Below are 21482 nucleotides of genomic sequence, written 5' to 3'. Positions count from 1 at the left end.
AAGCATTTGCTCAGAATTATTTTTTTTCGTTTCCTTCATAATGATTTATTATATAAGTAAGGCTCGCAAACTTACAAATTTTCGTTGAATAACACTGCATTATATGAGGACTCGTGACAGATCCTATTGATTATTTTTACTTTTACTAACTTTTTGTTCAACACGGACATCACAGTACAGTGTATTGCGGTTGATGTGGGAGAACTACTGGTAATTATCTTGGGGTTTCCAGTCCTTCGTAAATTTCCTAGTGTCATCTTCTCGTGAATTTGATCAACTATGTGATGAAGCTACATTTTAGAATTGGCTAGTGCATACATATTCATTAAATTTCATTAAATCCAATAGTTTACGACTATTGATGCAGACAATGAAATAAAACAAAGGGCAATAACTCTGTAATAGTAGTAAAGGGGGGTATCAATTTTTAATTTGTTACCGTTCCATTATTTAGGTACGCGGTAATTTTGTATGAAAAGTAACTTCCGCCGTGGTGCGAGATAAAACCGCTAAACCTAAAACTAGTCTTTTCCTCTCTTTTTAGGTAAGTTGTGGCCCAATTATTAGTGTAAATCAAGAGTGTGTTGTTTCTTTGGTTCATGCGATATATTGATTTAGAATTACATTACCAAATATTGAATCTCTGATCGCTTGTTTTACTGTGTCATATATTTCCGCGACCTGTATACGGGTACATTATTTTCAGTTAAGAATGGTCACCCATGATTGGTTTAATGAGGGAATTGTTTGTTTAATTAGTGTTTGTATGAAGTTGAGTTCTCAAAATTGTAGTTGTCAAGTTGTACATTTTTGTAGAATGTGGAATATTCAATTTTGGTTATTAATCTTTATTACATTGTCTTTATGTAATGATGTGTTACTTTGATATCTTAAAACGTAAACAGAAAGTGCCATATATGTGTCTTATGTGCCATATATGTGTCTTTTAGAAATTCTATGGAAGCCCGTAAGGAGCATACAGTATATTGTTATTACTATATACAATTTAAAGTAAAGCGATACAACACGTCCAAATTAATTTGAGTTCGTCTAGTCAATTTTTGAGATTGTTTCGAATTAACTAGTCTTCAGGTTGTCAATTTTTGAGATTGTTTCGAATTAACTAGTCTTCAGGTTACCATTATTTAGGTGCTAATGGAACAAACTATTCTATTATAGTATGTGTGCTTTTGTTGTAAAATTTTGTATGAAAAGTAACTTCCGCCGTGGTGCGAGATAAAACCGCCAAACCTAAAACTAGTCTTTTCCTCTCTTTTTAGACCTGGCAACAGTTACCGTTCACTTTAGTTTTATTTATCATGTCCAACTAAAGAAAATGAATTGAGTAATTGTGACGTTATATTGCTGAGAAGAAAAACTAACAAGGGTCAATGAATTATTAAAGACAGAGTTAATGTTCTTTTACAACGCACTTCCTTTAACTGTGCGTTACCATTCCACAACTACCATTCCTTACATAAACGGCCCTTCGGTAATTGCGAATATTTCCCATGAACGCAACATCCTAAGTTGATTTTATAAAGTTTTTTAACAAGTCAAATACTTTTAAATGTCACGAAGACTGAAATGTGATCAAAATTTAACGACTGATCACTTTTCAACGATTTTTGGATCAAAACTTAATGTTGATTTGTAGGCAGGGTCAATTCTCAACGTTGACTTTGTGGTTACAAATTTATATTGCGACCAAGTTTAGTAAAGTAAATAAGAAATGATCATGCGGATATGACGCTAAGGACGACGACGCAGGAAAAATATGAACGCTACAGTCTGCCATGGTACGAAGGATGACATGGAAACATAGTAAGTATACCTTCTTATCGGAGAAGGGGTAAACAATGGCATGGATACTTTTAATAATGTATATTAATTAAATCAAATGTTTTCACCAGCTTTGACCGTTACTGCCTACCTGCGATTGTTTCAATCATATATTTAAAAGATATCGTGTTGAATTAAAATATTTTATTACATGATTTTTATACATAATCAATACATTAGAAATGGACAGTAAATGATACTGCTTTAATAAGAGAAGTTATTGGTCCTTTATAAATTCCAAACCCTTATATTAGCTTCTTGCACAGCGTGAAGACTGTATTATTTATTATACAGAGACTGTGAAGGCAACAAAACTTAAACCGGGCTTGGATGAACGACTTAAAAGCACTTATGTATACAGGTAATGTATATCATATATATGTATTGCACTAGTTCCCACCAGCTGAGTATCTCTGAAGAAGTATTTCATGACAGGAATCACAAACTCGCACCGGTTTGGATGAGGAAGGGTGAGGCATTTTATTGTCAGAACACTCCGCGCAGAATATCTCTCCACAGTTACGGCAGTGGTGCTGAAAAATGTACAAGATTTAAGCGTTGTTGTAAATACCCAATAATAGTTTCGAATTTAAAAAAATCAGATGATAGCAAAACTAATCATTCTATTTCAATGAAAGCAATCTTAGATTAAAATGACACTTAACAGGACGGGGAGGCGTGAGAATGTATGTTTTGTTTTAATCTTAAACCCGTTTCTTGGTTAAAGATATAAAACCATGATTGTGAATCACTTATATGTGGGTATGGATACACACCTTTCTCCTGGCTACAGAGAAGGCCTTTTCACATTGTTTACAGTTGGTCACCTCCTTGTCGCTAGCCCATGTGGCCTCCTTGTTCACCTGCTGTAGCTCGCGCAAATCTTCCACTCGAAGCTTAGACCTGCAGATTAGTTTTATTGTAAAGGCTTAAAATGTTTAATTATATTAAATATGTTATAGCGTTTAACTGCTTTGCTTCAATCAATTATGTTTTATTTAATCAAATAGGGCCAATCGTACTGTAACCGGGATGTCAATTTCGACTAAAATGAGTATGTGCATATAAAGATTTCTTGAAGCGAGTGAATTTTAATCTACAGTAATTAAATACAATGCACAGCATCAATCACTCTTTAGGTATTTTATACGTTTCTGGTTAATCTCATTTACAATTTGTATAACATGTACTTTCCGTTCGTATAGAACAAGCGCTTCTCGGGAAATTCACAGTCTAGAGCGTACTGCACGAGCGAACGAAAATACGTTTAATCTTTATGTTAACATTTTGCTCTACATTATTTCTATTGTCTGCTCTATTTGAGTATGACCTCGAACAGGGAAATCGTAACCAATATGACGTTCATTGCGAAAGCGCTTCTGAGTAGCCACCTCACTTGATAGTAGCTGAACACTGCAACACACGTGCACATAGTCCAAGTGATGCTTAATCTTACTCGCTAAGATGTGAGCCAAGTTCGGCCAGAGTCTTTTCCTGTTCTTCACACGTGCGCTGTAACTGCCTGTATTCCCTTTGAAGTGTCTCGTGGGCTTGCTCAACCTACCCAGTGAAATCAAAACAACTTTCAAAGTAATTGGTATTTTCCGTGTTATTTATAGTCAATACGTGTTCTAGATATATAACAATCAGGGCGTCAACATGCATATATTTAATCAATAGTACGTTCTTATAAACGGCGCAAATTCTATTTTTGTTAACGAAGTCTCTTCAGTAATTATACAATCATTTTATTATGCATGAAAATATTTTGATTGTTCAATCTGTCAGATGATTCTGTACCAATGTATACGCACAGTGAAAAAATAGCGTTTCAGACGGTATAAGTTGTGAGTAAATTCGGGATTGTTTCGAGCACAGGAAACACGCATACGAAATGCTCGCAAAGGTTTGATTTGAAACTCCAACATACTGTTATGAATATATTTCGATGCATGTGTGATATACCTGTGATTTTGCATGCAGTAAATCTTTATTTGTATGTGGCATGTCCGTGCTGCTTTGCATGTGGTATGTCTGTGTTGATTGGTATGTGGTATGTCAGTGTTGTTTCGTATGTGGTATGTCTGTGTTGTTTTGTATGTGGTATGTCAGTGTTGTTTCGTATGTGGTATGTCTGTGTTGTTTCGTATGTGGTATGTCTGTGTTGTTTTGTATGTGGTATGTCAGTGTTGTTTCGTATGTGGTATGTCTGTGTTGTTTTGTATGTGGTATGTCAGTGTTGTTTCGTATGTGGTATGTATGTGTTGTTTTGTATATGGCATGTCGGTGTTGTTTCGTATGCGGCATGTCCGTGCTGTTTTGTATGTGGTATGTCAGTTTTGTTTCGCATGTGGTATGTCTGTGTTGTTTCGCATGTGGTATGTCAGTGTTGTTTCGTATGTGGTATGTCTGTGTTGTTTCGTATGTGGTATGTCAGTGTTGTTTCGTATGTGGTATGTCTGTGTTGTTTTGTATGTGGTATGTCTGTGTTGTTTCGTATGTGGTGTATCTGTGGTGTTTCGTATGTGGTATGTCTGTGTTGTTTCGTATGTGGTATGTCTGTGTTGTTTTGTATGTTGTGTGTCAGTGTTGTTTCGCATGTGGTATGTCTGTGTTGTTTCGTTTGTGGTATGTCTGTGTTGTTCCGTATGTGGTATGTCTGTGTTGTTTCGTATGTGGTATGTCTGTGTTGTTTTGTATGTGGTATGTCTGTGTTGTTTTGTATGTTGTGTGTCAGTGCTGTTTCGCATGTGGTATGTCGGTGGTGTTTCGTATGTGGTATGTCTGTGTTGTTTCGTATGTGGTGTGTCTGTGGTGTTTCGTATGTGGTATGTCTGTGTTGTTTCGTATGAGGTATGTATGTGTTGTTTCGTTTGTGGTATGTCTGTGTTGTTTCGTATGTGGTATGTCTGCGTTGTTTTGTATGTTGTGTGTCAGTGTTGTTTCGCATGTGGTATGCCTGTGTTGTTTCGTTTGTGGTATGTCTGTGTTGTTCCGTATGTGGTATGTCTGTGTTGTTTCGTATGTGGTATGTCTGTGTTGTTTTGTATGTAGTATGTCTGTGTTGTTTTGTTTGTTGTGTGTCAGTGCTGTTTCGCATGTGGTATGTCGGTGGTGTTTCGTATGTGGTATGTCTGTGTTGTTTCGTATGTGGTGTGTCTGTGGTGTTTCGTATGTGGTATGTCTGTGTTGTTTCGTATGAGGTATGTATGTGTTGTTTCGTTTGTGGTATGTCTGTGTTGTTTCGTATGAGGTATGTCTGTGTTGTTTCGTATGTGGTGTGTCTGTGGTGTTTCGTATGTGGTATGTCTGTGTTGTTTCGTATGAGGTATGTCTGTGTTGTTTCGTATGTGGTGTGTCTGTGGTGTTTTGTATGTGGTATGTCTGTGTTGTTTCGTATGTGGTATGTCTGTGTTGTTTTGTATGTTGTGTGTCAGTGTTGTTTCGCATGAGGTATGTCTGTGTTGTTTCGTTTGTGGTATGTCTGTGTTGTTCCGTATGTGGTATGTCTGTGTTGTTTCGTATGTGGTATGTCTGTGTTGTTTTGTATGTGGTATGTCTGTGTTGTTTTGTATGTTGTGTGTCAGTGCTGTTTCGCATGTGGTATGTCGGTGGTGTTTCGTATGTGGTATGTCTGTGTTGTTTCGTATGTGGTATGTCTGTGTTGTTTCGTATGTGGTATGTCTGTGTTGTTTTGTATGTTGTGTGTCAGTGTTGTTTCGCATGTGGTATGTCTGTGTTGTTTTGCATGTTGTGTGTCAGTGCTGTTTCGCATGTGGTATGTCTGTGTTGTTTTGTATGTTGTGTGTCAGTGCTGTTTCGTATGTGGTATGTCTGTGTTGTTTCGTATGTGGTATGTCTGTGTTGTTCTGTATGTTGTGTGTCAGTGTTGTTTCGCATGTGGTATGTCTGTGTTGTTTTGTATGTTGTGTGTCAGTGCTGTTTCGCATGTGGTATGTCGGTGGTGTTTCGTATGTGGTATAGCTGTGTTGTTCTGTATGTTGTGTGTCAGTGCTGTTTCGCATGTGGTATGTCGGTGGTGTTTCGTATGTGGTATGTCTGTGTTGTTTTGTATGTTGTGTGTCAGTGCTGTTTCGCATGTGGTATGTCTGTGTTGTTTTGTATGCGGTATGTCAGTGCTGTTTCGCATGTGGTATGTCTGTGTTGTTTCGTATGTGGTATGTCTGTGTTGTTTCGTATGTGGTATGTCAGTGTTGTTTCGTATGAGGTATGTTTGTGTTGTTCTGTATGTTGTGTGTCTGTGTTGTTTCGTATGTGGTATGGCGGTGGTGTTTCGTATGTGGTATGTCTGTGTTGTTCTGTATGTTGTGTGTCAGTGTTGTTTCGCATGTGATATGTCTGTGTTGTTTCGTATGTGGTATGTCTGTGTTGTTTCGTATGTGGTATGTCTGTGTTGTTTTGTATGTTGTGTGTCAGTGCTGTTTCGCATGTGGTATGTCTGTGTTGTTTCGTATGTGGTATGTCTGTGTTGTTTCGTATGTGATATGTCTGTGTTGTTTTGTATGTTGTGTGTCAGTGCTGTTTCGTATGTGGTATGTCTGTGTTGTTTCGTATGTGGTATGTCTGTGTTGTTTTGTATGTTGTGTGTCTGTGTTGTTTCGTATGTGGTATGTCTGTGTTGCTTTGTATGTTGTGTGTCAGTGCTGTTTCGTATGTGGTATGTCTGTGTTGTTTCGTATGTGGTATGTCTGTGTTGTTTTGTATGTTGTGTGTCAGTGCTGTTTCGTATGTGGTATGTCTGTGTTGCTTTGTATGTTGTGTGTCAGTGCTGTTTCGCATGTGGTATGTCTGTGTTGCTTTGTATGTTGTGTGTCAGTGCTGTTTCGCATGTGGTATGTCTGTGGTGTTTCGTATGTGGTATAGCTGTGTTGTTTTGTATGATGTGTGTCAGTGCTGTTTCGCATGTGGTATGTCTGTGGTGTTTCGTATGTGGTATAGCTGTGTTGTTTTGTATGTTGTTTGTCAGTTTTGTTTCGCATGTGGTATGTCTGTGGTGTTTCGTATGTGGTAAAGCTGTGTTGTTTTGTATGTTGTTTGTCAGTTTTGTTTCGTATGTGGTATGTCTGTGGTGTTTCGTATGTGGTATATCTGTGTTTTTCTGTATGTTGTGTGTCTGTGTTGTTTCGCATGTGGTATGTCTGTGTTGTTTCGTATGTGGTATGTCTGTGTTGTTTTGTATGTGGTATAGCTGTGTTGTTTTGTATGTTGTTTGTCAGTTTTGTTTCGCATGTGGTATGTCTGTGGTGTTTCGTATGTGGTATAGCTGTGTTGTTTTGTATGTTGTTTGTCAGTTTTGTTTCGCATGTGGTATGTCTGTGTTGTTTCGTATGTGGTATGTCTGTGTTGTTCTGTATGTTGTTTGTCAGTTTTGTTTCGCATGTGGTTTGTCTGTGTTGTTTCGTATGTGGTATGTCCGTGTTGTTTTGAATGAAATACGTCTGTGTTTTACATACATGTGTATGTAGTATGTCTGTGTTGTTTCGTATGTGGTACGTCTGTGTTGTTTCGTATGTGGTATGCCTGTGTTGTTTCGTTTGTGGTACGTCTACTTTGTTTCGTATGTGGTATGTCTTTGTTGTTTCATATGTGGCATGTCTGTGTTGTTTCGTTTTTGGTACGTCCTCTTTGTTTCGTATGTGGTATGTCTGTGTTGTTTCGTATGTGGTATGTCTGTGTTGTTTCGTTTGTGGTACGTCCTCTTTGTTTCATATGTGGCATGTCAGTATTGTTTCGTTTACGTCATGCCTGTGTTGTTTCGAATGTGGCATGTCTGTGTTGTTTCATATGTGGCATGTCAGTATTGTTTCGTTTACGTCATGCCTGTGTTGTTTCATATGTGGCATGTCTGTGTTGTTTCGTATGTGGTACGTCTACCTTGTTTCGTATGTGGTATGTCTGTGTTGTTTCGTTTGTGGTACGTCTACTTTGTTTCATATGTGGCATGTCAGTATTGTTTCGTTTACGTCATGCCTGTGTTGTTTAGAATGTGGCATGTCTGTGTTGCTTTGTATGTGGTATAAAGATGTGATGTTTTGTATGTGGTATACAGATGTGTTATTTCGTATGAGGTATGTCAGTGTTGTTTCGTATGAGGTATGTGTGTGTTGTTTCGTTTGTGGTATGTCTGTGTTGTTTCGTTTGTGGTATGTCTGTGTTGTTTCGTTTGTGGTATGTCTGTGTTGTTTCGTTTGTGGTATGTGTGTGTTGTTTCGTTTACGACATATCAGTATTGTTTCGTTTACGGCATGTCTGTGTTGTTTCGAATATGGCATGTCTGTGTTGCTTTGTATGTGGTATAAAGATGTGATGTTTCGTATGTGGTATGTCTGTGTTGTTTCGTTTGTGGTATGTGTGTGTTGTTTCGTTTGTGGTATGTCTGTGTTGTTTCGTATGTGGTATGTCTGTGTTGCTTTGTAAGTGGTATAAAGATGTGATGTTTCGTTTGTGGTATGTCTGTGTTGTTTCGTTTGTGGTATGTGTGTGTTGTTTCGTTTACGACATATCAGTATTGTTTCGTTTACGGCATGTCTGTGTTGTTTCGAATGTGGCATGTCTGTGTTGCTTTGTATGTGGTATAAAGATGTGATGTTTCGTTTGTGGTATGTCTGTGTTGTTTCGTTTGTGGTATGTGTGTGTTGTTTCGTTTACGACATATCAGTATTGTTTCGTTTACGTCATGCCTGTGTTGTTTCGAATGTGGCATGTCTGTGTTGCTTTGTATGTGGTATAAAGATGTGATGTTTTGTATGTGGTATAAAGATTTGTTATTTCGTATGAGGTATGTCAGTGTTGTTTCGTATGAGGTATGTGTGTGTTGTTTCGTTTGTGGTATGTGTGTGTTGTTTCGTTTGTGGTATGTCTGTGTTGTTTCGTTTGTGGTATGTCTGTGTTGTTTCGTTTGTGGTATGTCTGTGTTGTTTCGTTTGTGGTATGTCTGTGTTGTTTCGTTTGTGGTATGTCTGTGTTGTTTCGTTTGTGGTATGTGTGTGTTGTTTCGTTTACGACATATCAGTATTGTTTCGTTTACGGCATGTCTGTGTTGTTTCGAATGTGGCATGTCTGTGTTGCTTCGTGTGTGGTATAAAGATGTGATGTTTCGTATGTGGTATGTCTGTGTTGTTTCGTATGTTGAGTTTCCTTGTTGTTTAGTATAGTGCATGTCTGTGTTGTTATGTATATGGTCTATCTGTGTCGTTTCGTATGTGGTATGTCTGTGTTGTTTCGTATGTTGAGTTTCCTTGTTGTTTAGTATAGTGCATGTCTGTGTTGTTTTGTATATGGTCTATCTGTGTCGTTTCGTATGTTGCATGTCTGTGTTGTTATGTATATGGTCTATCTGTGTCGTTTCGTATGTTGTATGTCTGTGTTGTTTTGTATATGGTGTATCTGTCTTTTCGTATTTGGTATATACGTTTTGTTTCGTTTCTTTGTTGTTTTGTATGTGGCATATCTGTATTGATTCGTATGTGGTATGTCTGTTCTGTTTTGTGTGTTGTACGTCTGTGTTGTTTTGTATGTGGTATGTCTGTGTTGCTTCGTATGTGGTATGTCTGTGTTGTTTAGTATGTTGTATGTCTGTGTTGTTTAGTATGTGGAATGTCCGTGTTGTTCTGTATGTGGTATGTCTATGTTGTTTAGTATGTTGTATGTCTGTGTTGTTTTGTTTGTATTATGTCTGTGTTGATTGGTATGTGGTATATCCGTGTTGTTTTGTATGTGGTATTTCTATGTTAATTTCTTTGTGGTATGTCTGTACTGTTTCGAATGTTGTATGTCTGATTAGTTTTGTATGTGGTATGTCCGTGTTGTTTCGTATGTGTTATATCCGTGTTGTTTAGTATGTGGTACGTCTGTGTTGTTTTGAATGTGGTATGTCTGTGTTGTTTCGTATGTTGTTCGTCTGTTCTGTTTTGTATGTTTTATGTCTGTGTTGTTATGTATGTGGTATGTCTGTGGTGTTGCGCATGTAGTATGTCTTTGTTGTTTTGTATGTGGTGTGTCTGTGGTGTTTCGTATGTGGTATGTCTGTGTTGTTTCGTATGAGGTATGTATGTGTTGTTTCGTTTGTGGTATGTCTGTGTTGTTTCGTATGTGGTATGTCTGCGTTGTTTTGTATGTTGTGTGTCAGTGTTGTTTCGCATGTGGTATGCCTGTGTTGTTTCGTTTGTGGTATGTCTGTGTTGTTCCGTATGTGGTATGTCTGTGTTGTTTTGTATGTGGTATGTCTGTGTTGTTTTGTATGTTGTGTGTCAGTGCTGTTTCGCATGTGGTATGTCGGTGGTGTTTCGTACATGGTATGTCTGTGTTGTTTCGTATGTGGTATGTCTGTGTTGTTTTGTATGTTGTGTGTCAGTGTTGTTTCGCATGTGGTATGTCTGTGTTGTTTTGCATGTTGTGTGTCAGTGCTGTTTCGCATGTGGTATGTCTGTGTTGTTTTGTATGTTGTGTGTCAGTGCTGTTTCGTATGTGGTATGTCTGTGTTGTTTCGTATGTGGTATGTCTGTGTTGTTTTGTATGTTGTGTGTCAGTGTTGTTTCGCATGTGGTATGTCTGTGTTGTTTTGTATGTTGTGTGTCAGTGCTGTTTCGCATGTGGTATGTCGGTGGTGTTTCGTATGTGGTATAGCTGTGTTGTTTTGTATGTTGTGTGTCAGTGCTGTTTCGCATGTGGTATGTCGGTGGTGTTTCGTATGTGGTATGTCTGTGTTGTTTTGTATGTTGTGTGTCAGTGCTGTTTCGCATGTGGTATGTCTGTGTTGTTTTGTATGCGGTATGTCAGTGCTGTTTCGCATGTGGTATGTCTGTGTTGTTTCGTATGTGGTATGTCTGTGTTGTTTCGTATGTGGTATGTCAGTGTTGTTTCGTATGAGGTATGTTTGTGTTGTTCTGTATGTTGTGTGTCTGTGTTGTTTCGTATGTGGTATGGCGGTGGTGTTTCGTATGTGGTATGTCTGTGTTGTTCTGTATGTTGTGTGTCAGTGTTGTTTCGCATGTGATATGTCTGTGTTGTTTCGTATGTGGTATGTCTGTGTTGTTTCGTATGTGGTATGTCTGTGTTGTTTCGTATGTTGTGTGTCAGTGCTGTTTCGCATGTGGTATGTCTGTGTTGTTTCGTATGTGGTATGTCTGTGTTGTTTTGTATGTTGTGTGTCAGTGCTGTTTCGTATGTGGTATGTCTGTGTTGTTTCGTATGTGGTATGTCTGTGTTGTTTTGTATGTTGTGTGTCTGTGTTGTTTCGTATGTGGTATGTCTGTGTTGCTTTGTATGTTATGTGTCAGTGCTGTTTCGTATGTGGTATGTCTGTGTTGTTTCGTATGTGGTATGTCTGTGTTGTTTTGTATGTTGTGTGTCAGTGCTGTTTCGTATGTGGTATGTCTGTGTTGCTTTGTATGTTGTGTGTCAGTGCTGTTTCGCATGTGGTATGTCTGTGTTGTTTTGTATGTTGTGTGTCAGTGCTGTTTCGCATGTGGTATGTCTGTGGTGTTTCGTATGTGGTATGTCTGTGTTGTTTTGTATGTTGTGTGTCAGTGCTGTTTCGCATGTGGTATGTCTGTGGTGTTTCGTATGTGGTATGTCTGTGTTGTTTTGTATGTTGTTTGTCAGTTTTGTTTCGCATGTGGTATGTCTGTGGTGTTTCGTATGTGGTAAAGCTGTGTTGTTTTGTATGTTGTTTGTCAGTTTTGTTTCGTATGTGGTATGTCTGTGGTGTTTCGTATGTGGTATGTCTGTGTTTTTCTGTATGTTGTGTGTCTGTGTTGTTTCGCATGTGGTATGTCTGTGTTGTTTCGTATGTGGTATGTCTGTGTTGTTTCGTATGTGGTATAGCTGTGTTGTTTTGTATGTTGTTTGTCAGTTTTGTTTCGCATGTGGTATGTCTGTGGTGTTTCGTATGTGGTATAGCTGTGTTGTTTTGTATGTTGTTTGTCAGTTTTGTTTCGTATGTGGTATGTCTGTGTTGTTTCGTATGTGGTATGTCTGTGTTGTTCTGTATGTTGTTTGTCAGTTTTGTTTCGCATGTGGTTTGTCTGTGTTGTTTCGTATGTGGTATGTCCGTGTTGTTTTGAATGAAATACGTCTGTGTTTTACATACATGTGTATGTAGTATGTCTGTGTTGTTTCGTATGTGGTACGTCTGTGTTGTTTCGTATGTGGTATGCCTGTGTTGTTTCGTTTGTGGTACGTCTACTTTGTTTCGTATGTGGTATGTCTTTGTTGTTTCATATGTGGCATGTCTGTGTTGTTTCGTTTTTGGTACGTCCTCTTTGTTTCGTATGTGGTATGTCTGTGTTGTTTCATATGTGGCATGTCTGTGTTGTTTCGTTTGTGGTACGTCCTCTTTGTTTCATATGTGGCATGTCAGTATTGTTTCGTTTACGTCATGCCTGTGTTGTTTCGAATGTGGCATGTCTGTGTTGTTTCATATGTGGCATGTCAGTATTGTTTCGTTTACGTCATGCCTGTGTTGTTTCATATGTGGCATGTCTGTGTTGTTTCGTATGTGGTACGTCTACCTTGTTTCGTATGTGGTATGTCTGTGTTGTTTCGTTTGTGGTACGTCTACTTTGTTTCATATGTGGCATGTCAGTATTGTTTCGTTTACGTCATGCCTGTGTTGTTTCGAATGTGGCATGTCTGTGTTGCTTTGTATGTGGTATAAAGATGTGATGTTTTGTATGTGGTATAAAGATGTGTTATTTCGTATGAGGTATGTCAGTGTTGTTTCGTATGAGGTATGTGTGTGTTGTTTCGTTTGTGGTATGTCTGTGTTGTTTCGTTTGTGGTATGTCTGTGTTGTTTCGTTTGTGGTATGTCTGTGTTGTTTCGTTTGTGGTATGTGTGTGTTGTTTCGTTTACGACATATCAGTATTGTTTCGTTTACGGCATGTCTGTGTTGTTTCGAATATGGCATGTCTGTGTTGCTTTGTATGTGGTATAAAGATGTGATGTTTCGTATGTGGTATGTCTGTGTTGTTTCGTTTGTGGTATGTCTGTGTTGTTTCGTTTGTGGTATGTCTGTGTTGTTTCGTATGTGGTATGTCTGTGTTGCTTTGTATGTGGTATAAAGATGTGATGTTTCGTTTGTGGTATGTCTGTGTTGTTTCGTTTGTGGTATGTGTGTGTTGTTTCGTTTACGACATATCAGTATTGTTTCGTTTACGGCATGTCTGTGTTGTTTCGAATGTGGCATGTCTGTGTTGCTTTGTATGTGGTATAAAGATGTGATGTTTCGTTTGTGGTATGTCTGTGTTGTTTCGTTTGTGGTATGTGTGTGTTGTTTCGTTTACGACATATCAGTATTGTTTCGTTTACGTCATGCCTGTGTTGTTTCGAATGTGGCATGTCTGTGTTGCTTTGTATGTGGTATAAAGATGTGATGTTTTGTATGTGGTATAAAGATGTGTTATTTCGTATGAGGTATGTCAGTGTTGTTTCGTATGAGGTATGTGTGTGTTGTTTCGTTTGTGGTATGTGTGTGTTGTTTCGTTTGTGGTATGTCTGTGTTGTTTCGTTTGTGGTATGTCTGTGTTGTTTCGTTTGTGGTATGTCTGTGTTGTTTCGTTTGTGGTATGTCTGTGTTGTTTCGTATGTGGTATGTCTGTGTTGTTTCGTTTGTGGTATGTCTGTGTTGTTTCGTTTACGACATATCAGTATTGTTTCGTTTACGGCATGTCTGTGTTGTTTCGAATGTGGCATGTCTGTGTTGCTTTGTATGTGGTATAAAGATGTGATGTTTCGTATGTGGTATGTCTGTGTTGTTTCGTATGTTGAGTTTCCTTGTTGTTTAGTATAGTGCATGTCTGTGTTGTTATGTATATGGTCTATCTGTGTCGTTTCGTATGTGGTATGTCTGTGTTGTTTCGTATGTTGAGTTTCCTTGTTGTTTAGTATAGTGCATGTCTGTGTTGTTTTGTATATGGTCTATCTGTGTCGTTTCGTATGTTGCATGTCTGTGTTGTTATGTATATGGTCTATCTGTGTCGTTTCGTATGTTGTATGTCTGTGTTGTTTTGTATATGGTGTATCTGTCTTTTCGTATTTGGTATATACGTTTTGTTTCGTTTCTTTGTTGTTTTGTATGTGGCATATCTGTATTGATTCGTATGTGGTTTGTCTGTTCTGTTTTGTGTGTTGTACGTCTGTGTTGTTTTGTATGTGGTATGTCTGTGTTGCTTCGTATGTGGTATGTCTGTGTTGTTTAGTATGTTGTATGTCTGTGTTGTTTAGTATGTGGAATGTCCGTGTTGTTCTGTATGTGGTATGTCTATGTTGTTTAGTATGTTGTATGTCTGTGTTGTTTTGTTTGTATTATGTCTGTGTTGATTGGTATGTGGTATATCCGTGTTGTTTTGTATGTGGTATTTCTATGTTAATTTCTTTGTGGTATGTCTGTACTGTTTCGAATGTTGTATGTCTGATTAGTTTTGTATGTGGTATGTCCGTGTTGTTTCGTATGTGTTATATCCGTGTTGTTTAGTATGTGGTACGTCTGTGTTGTTTTGAATGTGGTATGTCTGTGTTGTTTCGTATGTTGTTCGTCTGTTCTGTTTTGTATGTTTTATGTCTGTGTTGTTATGTATGTGGTATGTCTGTGGTGTTGCGCATGTAGTATGTCTTTGTTGTTTTGTATGTGGTGTGTCTGTGGTGTTTCGTATGTGGTATGTCTGTGTTGTTTCGTATGAGGTATGTCTGTGTTGTTTCGTTTGTGGTATGTCTGTGTTGTTTCGTATGTGGTATGTCTGTGTTGTTTTGTATGTTGTGTGTCAGTGTTGTTTCGCATGTGGTATGTCTGTGTTGTTTCGTTTGTGGTATGTCTGTGTTGTTCCGTATGTGGTATGTCTGTGTTGTTTTGTATGTGGTATGTCTGTGTTGTTTTGTATGTTGTGTGTCAGTGCTGTTTCGCATGTGGTATGTCGGTGGTGTTTCGTATGTGGTATGTCTGTGTTGTTTCGTATGTGGTATGTCTGTGTTGTTTTGTATGTTGTGTGTCAGTGTTGTTTCGCATGTGGTATGTCTGTGTTGTTTTGTATGTTGTGTGTCAGTGCTGTTTCGCATGTGGTATGTCTGTGTTGTTTTGTATGTTGTGTGTCAGTGCTGTTTCGTATGTGGTATGTCTGTGTTGTTTCGTATGTGGTATGTCTGTGTTGTTCTGTATGTTGTGTGTCAGTGTTGTTTCGCATGTGGTATGTCTGTGTTGTTTTGTATGTTGTGTGTCAGTGCTGTTTCGCATGTGGTATGTCGGTGGTGTTTCGTATGTGGTATAGCTGTGTTGTTCTGTATGTTGTGTGTCAGTGCTGTTTCGCATGTGGTATGTCGGTGGTGTTTCGTATGTGGTATGTCTGTGTTGTTTTGTATGTTGTGTGTCAGTGCTGTTTTGCATGTGGTATGTCTGTGTTGTTTTGTATGCGGTATGTCAGTGCTGTTTCGCATGTGGTATGTCTGTGTTGTTTCGTATGTGGTATGTCTGTGTTGTTTCGTATGTGGTATGTCAGTGTTGTTTCGTATGAGGTATGTCTGTGTTGTTCTGTATGTTGTGTGTCTGTGTTGTTTCGTATGTGGTATGGCGGTGGTGTTTCGTATGTGGTATGTCTGTGTTGTTCTGTATGTTGTGTGTCAGTGTTGTTTCGCATGTGGTATGTCTGTGTTGTTTCGTATGTGGTATGTCTGTGTTGTTTCGTATGTGGTATGTCTGTGTTGTTTCGTATGTTGTGTGTCAGTGCTGTTTCGCATGTGGTATGTCTGTGTTGTTTCGTATGTGGTATGTCTGTGTTGTTTTGTATGTTGTGTGTCAGTGCTGTTTCGTATGTGGTATGTCTGTGTTGTTTCGTATGTGGTATGTCTGTGTTGTTTTGTATGTTGTGTGTCTGTGTTGTTTCGTATGTGGTATGTCTGTGTTGTTTTGTATGTTGTGTGTCAGTGCTGTTTCGTATGTGGTATGTCTGTGTTGTTTCGTATGTGGTATGTCTGTGTTGTTTTGTATGTTGTGTGTCAGTGCTGTTTCGTATGTGGTATGTCTGTGTTGCTTTGTATGTTGTGTGTCAGTGCTGTTTCGCATGTGGTATGTCTGTGTTGCTTTGTATGTTGTGTGTCAGTGCTGTTTCGCATGTGGTATGTCTGTGTTGTTTCGTATGTGGTATGTCTGTGTTGTTTTGTATGTTGTGTGTCAGTGCTGTTTCGCATGTGGTATGTCTGTGGTGTTTCGTATGTGGTATAGCTGTGTTGTTTTGTATGTTGTTTGTCAGTTTTGTTTCGCATGTGGTATGTCTGTGGTGTTTCGTATGTGGTATAGCTGTGTTGTTTTGTATGTTGTTTGTCAGTTTTGTTTCGTATGTGGTATGTCTGTGGTGTTTCGTATGTGGTATGTCTGTGTTTTTCTGTATGTTGTGTGTCTGTGTTGTTTCGCATGTGGTATGTCTGTGTTGTTTCGTATGTGGTATGTCTGTGTTGTTTCGTATGTGGTATGTCTGTGTTGTTTTGTATGTTGTTTGTCAGTTTTGTTTCGCATGTGGTATGTCTGTGGTGTTTCGTATGTGGTATAGCTGTGTTGTTTTGTATGTTGTTTGTCAGTTTTGTTTCGCATGTGGTATGTCTGTGTTGTTTCGTATGTGGTATGTCTGTGTTGTTCTGTATGTTGTGTGTCAGTTTTGTTTCGCATGTGGTATGTCTGTGTTGTTTCGTATGTGGTATGTCTGTGTTGTTTTGAATGAAATACGTCTGTGTTTTACATACATGTGTATGTAGTATGTCTGTGTTGTTTCGTATGTGGTACGTCTGTGTTGTTTCGTATGTGGTATGCCTGTGTTGTTTCGTTTGTGGTACGTCTACTTTGTTTCGTATGTGGTATGTCTTTGTTGTTTCATATGTGGCATGTCTGTGTTGTTTCGTTTTTGGTACGTCCTCTTTGTTTCGTATGTGGTATGTCTGTGTTGTTTCATATGTGGCATGTCTGTGTTGTTTCGTTTGTGGTACGTCCTCTTTGTTTCATATGTGGCATGTCAGTATTGTTTCGTTTACGTCATGCCTGTGTTGTTTCGAATGTGGCATGTCTGTGTTGTTTCATATGTGGCATGTCAGTATTGTTTCGTTTACGTCATGCCTGTGTTGTTTCATATGTGGCATGTCTGTGTTGTTTCGTATGTGGTACGTCTACCTTGTTTCGTATGTGGTATGTCTGTGTTGTTTCGTTTGTGGTACGTCTACTTTGTTTCATATGTGGCATGTCAGTATTGTTTCGTTTACGTCATGCCTGTGTTGTTTCGAATGTGGCATGTCTGTGTTGCTTTGTATGTGGTATAAAGATGTGATGTTTTGTATGTGGTATAAAGATGTGTTATTTCGTATGAGGTATGTCAGTGTTGTTTCGTATGAGGTATGTGTGTGTTGTTTCGTTTGTGGTATGTCTGTGTTGTTTCGTTTACGACATATCAGTATTGTTTCGTTTACGGCATGTCTGTGTTGTTTCGAATGTGGCATGTCTGTGTTGCTTCGTGTGTGGTATAAAGATGTGATGTTTCGTATGTGGTATGTCTGTGTTGTTTCGTATGTTGAGTTTCCTTGTTGTTTAGTATAGTGCATGTCTGTGTTGTTATGTATATGGTCTATCTGTGTCGTTTCGTATGTGGTATGTCTGTGTTGTTTCGTATGTTGAGTTTCCTTGTTGTTTAGTATAGTGCATGTCTGTGTTGTTTTGTATATGGTCTATCTGTGTCGTTTCGTATGTTGCATGTCTGTGTTGTTATGTATATGGTCTATCTGTGTCGTTTCGTATGTTGTATGTCTGTGTTGTTTTGTATATGGTGTATCTGTCTTTTCGTATTTGGTATATACGTTTTGTTTCGTTTCTTTGTTGTTTTGTATGTGGCATATCTGTATTGATTCGTATGTGGTTTGTCTGTTCTGTTTTGTGTGTTGTACGTCTGTGTTGTTTTGTATGTGGTATGTCTGTGTTGCTTCGTATGTGGTATATCCGTGTTGTTCTGTATGTGGTATGTCTATGTTGTTTAGTATGTTGTATGTCTGTGTTGTTTAGTATGTCGTATGTCTGTGTTGTTTAGTATGTCGTATGTCTGTGTTGTTTAGTATGTTGTATGTCTGTGTTGTTTTGTTTGTATTATGTCTGTGTTGATTGGTATGTGGTATATCCGTGTTGTTTTGTATGTGGTATTTCTATGTTAATTTCTTTGTGGTATGTCTGTACTGTTTCGAATGTTGTATGTCTGATTAGTTTTGTATGTGGTATGTCCGTGTTGTTTCGTATGTGTTATATCCGTGTTGTTTAGTATGTGGTACGTCTGTGTTGTTTTGAATGTGGTATGTCTGTGTTGTTTCGTATGTTGTTCGTCTGTTCTGTTTTGTATGTTTTATGTCTGTGTTGTTATGTATGTGGTATGTCTGTGGTGTTGCGCATGTAGTATGTCTTTGTTGTTTTGAATGTGGTATGTGTATGTTATTTGGTATGTGTGTGTTGTTTTGTATGTGATATGTGTGTGTGTGTTTTGTATGTAGTATGTCTGTGTTGTTTCGTATGGTGTATGTCTGTATTGTTTCATATTTGGTATGTAAGTGTCGTTTTGTATGTGGTATATCTGTGTCGGTTTGGTTGTGATATGTCAGTGGTGTTTTGTATGTGGTATGTCTGTGGTGTTTTGTATGTGATATGTCTGTGGTGTTTTGTATGTGGTATGTCTGTGATGCATCGTATGTTGTATATATGTGGTGTTGTGTATGTTGTATGTCTGTGTTGTTATTTATGTGGTATGTCTGTGTCGTCTCGTATGTTGTAAATAAATATGTGGTGTTGTGTATGTTGTATGTCTGTGTTGTGTATGTTGTATGTCTGTGTTGTGTATGTTGTATGTCTGTGTTGTGTGTTGTATATCTGTGTTGTGCATGTTGTATGTCTGTGTTGTGTATGTTGTATGTCTGTGTTGTGTATGTTGTATGTCTGTGTTGTATGTTGTATGTATGTGTTGTGTATGTTGTATGTCTGTGTTGTGTGTTGTATGTCTGTGTTGTGTATGTTGTATGTCTGTGTTGTGTATGTTGTATGTCTGTGTTGTGTATGTTGTATGTCTGTGTTGTGTATGTTGTATGTCTGTGTTGTTTTGTACGTTCTGTGTCCCTCGATTTATGTCTTTATGGTTTTGACCTTGTGCATTTGAACGCATTCATCGTTAATTTTCAGGTTGTAAGGTATGTCTCTATAGATTTCTTTTAATTATTAGTTTATATTCCATTTGAAAGTGACACAAGCCCCACTGTAGATAATAGCGTAGGGCATGAAAGCTCGTTAAGTCGAAAAAGCTGTAAAGGTTCTTTTATGAATTCCTTATACATATATAACAGTATTCATCTGCCAATCAACTCATTACTCCCACCTGCCGGAGCTGCTGAAGCTCCTTCTGTTGCGCTGTATATTTGGCCTTCTCTGTATCGAGATTTTTCTGCAGATTTCCGCGCCACTCTCGTTCAATCCTCAGGTCGGTCTCCAATGCTGTTCTGCCAATCATTTGAGAGAATATCACACCTTAGTTACAATATGTGGAATAAAACAAAACCGAATTGTAAATACTGAAAAAAAATCAAACATTTGGCAGATATTGCGTTATGCCGGGCATTGGGTGTTTAAGAATCATAGAAGGCCTACATGTAAAGCATGTATTGAGTCAAGTTTAAATATTTTAGCTCTTCCGCATTGCACTTCCTGTAATTGCTATACATCTTAATGTCTGTATTCCAACTTGCATTTTATATTTGCAATACTTTTTTATTAATGGTTCGGACAAGCACCTTCCGCGCTAATGAATATTGAAAGTGAAAAGGGGTGATAATTCAGCAGTGACTCAAGGTAGGATTACGGTATAGTTCTTGTGCACTGAATTTGTACATTGCCCTTATTCTTTGTCTCCAGTTTCAATGAAATATCAGGAGTAGTTTTAAAATTATTTTCCGAAGCAGGGTGTACCGGACAGACTTAGGGACGGGCGGACAAAGGGGCAACTTACCATCTGCCATCGGGAAGCATATACACCTATTGTACAGTTAAAACTAGGGATGGCAACGAGTAGTAAAATTGGTACTCGAGTACTCGGACAATCTTTCGATCGAGTACTCGGGTACTCAATTACTCGGATACTCAATCACTCGGATAAAATGAATTAGTTTTTTGGGAAAGACTAGATCGTGTATACATGTATCATTCATGACGTATATTGTGCGTTGGTCATATTATTGGTCATTTTCATCTTTAAATAAGACTTTCATTATGTATTTTAACAGAAAATATAAAAGGAAAACAAATGCTGTTTCATGGTTTTAATTTTGTCGTTTTCGTTTCACTTTAATGATTTTATATATAAGTATGCACTCAATCAGAATTACAATGATCGAAAATTATAGCATACATAAAAATAATGAACAGTACTATTGTTGTTTACCTCATTAATATTCATAATTCTTGATTTAAGATATCAACCATTCAATTGTGATAATCATTGCAAAAATAGTTAAAATACGCCCATTAAGAAATCAATGCTCGTAACGGTTGCTACTCGTTTGCTTGTAAGCGCCCATTGTTTGGTGAAAGGTCTCTAATTGGTATACAATAGAATTGTGTAGGTGAAAGTTCCGCTATTAAAACTTCGCTAATTGACATCAGTGCTAATTGGAAATTGGGGCCCTTTGTTGACAGTTTGCAACTTACAACTAACTTATTAAGGTCAATCTGTGTACACAGTGGGGATTAGAGGGACCGTAAATATTCCTCTTGGTAACTAACCAGATCTGTTACTTCGTCTGTAAATCATGTATTTTGTGATTTTTATAGATTTTTTGGATTTTTTTCCGAGTACTCGAGTAGTGATTTGGTACTCGAGTACTCGGACGCTTGATCGAGTACTCGTTGCCATCCCTAGTTAAAACACTTACTGCAATTTCCGTTAAATAAACACATTGAAATAATAGCCATTTAACAACCAGATAATAACTAGACGCCTTATAGAATTACGAATGACAATTTTCCTCCCAAGTATAACACATTCGCACATACCATAGAACATACCATAAGGCGTCGACCAAACTCACACATCAACACTATCATGTAAACTGGTAAGTGAGAATATGATATATCACCATTAATTGTGCCCACTGAACGACTATTCTGAATACTGCCCTTCAACACTGGGATTGGAAAACCTTGACAAAATATTTTACTTTACCACAATTATTTCAAAGAACAAACCCACCAATCCTATATAGTCTTACTGTCCTTCGGTATCCCCAGATATCCTATATAGTCTTACTGTCCTTCGGTATCCCCAGATATCCTATATAGTCTTACTGTCCTTCGGTATCCCCAGATATCCTATATAGTCTTACTGTCCTTCCTCACCACCACTATATAGTCTTACTGTCTTTCCTCACCACCAGATGTCCTATACAGTCTTACTGTCTTTACTCACCACCAGATGTCCTATATAGTCTTACTGTCCTTCCTCACCACCAGATGTCCTATTCAGTCTTACTGTCCTTCCTCACCACCAGATGTCCTATTCAGTCTTACTGTCCTTCCTCACCACCAGATGTCCTATACAGTCTTACTGTCCTTCCTCACCACCAGATGT

The 21482-nt window shown here is 38.2% G+C and overlaps 1 protein-coding gene across 2 annotated transcripts in view; it reads right to left on the bottom strand.

Moving 5' to 3' along the window:
- Window positions 1-1971: 1971 nt before the first annotated feature.
- Window positions 1972-21482, bottom strand: part of LOC128212094 (RUN and FYVE domain-containing protein 2-like) — a 57455-nt gene continuing 37944 nt past the window's right edge. For both annotated transcript variants that reach the window (XM_052917357.1, XM_052917365.1), the window contains exons 13-16: window positions 19239-19359; window positions 3299-3402; window positions 2619-2745; window positions 1972-2375 (exon numbers count right to left, since the gene is read on the bottom strand). In XM_052917357.1, the coding sequence (XP_052773317.1) occupies window positions 2232-2375; window positions 2619-2745; window positions 3299-3402; window positions 19239-19359 (496 nt within the window). In that variant the 3' untranslated portion in view covers window positions 1972-2231. The remainder of the gene's footprint in view (window positions 2376-2618; window positions 2746-3298; window positions 3403-19238; window positions 19360-21482) is intronic.

The sequence above is a fragment of the Mya arenaria genome, chromosome 2, assembly GCF_026914265.1.
Source record: "Mya arenaria isolate MELC-2E11 chromosome 2, ASM2691426v1".
NCBI classification, from domain to species: domain Eukaryota; kingdom Metazoa; phylum Mollusca; class Bivalvia; order Myida; family Myidae; genus Mya; species Mya arenaria.
The sequence above is the reverse complement of the archived record's forward strand: the minus strand, read 5'-3'. Positions and strand labels throughout refer to the sequence as shown.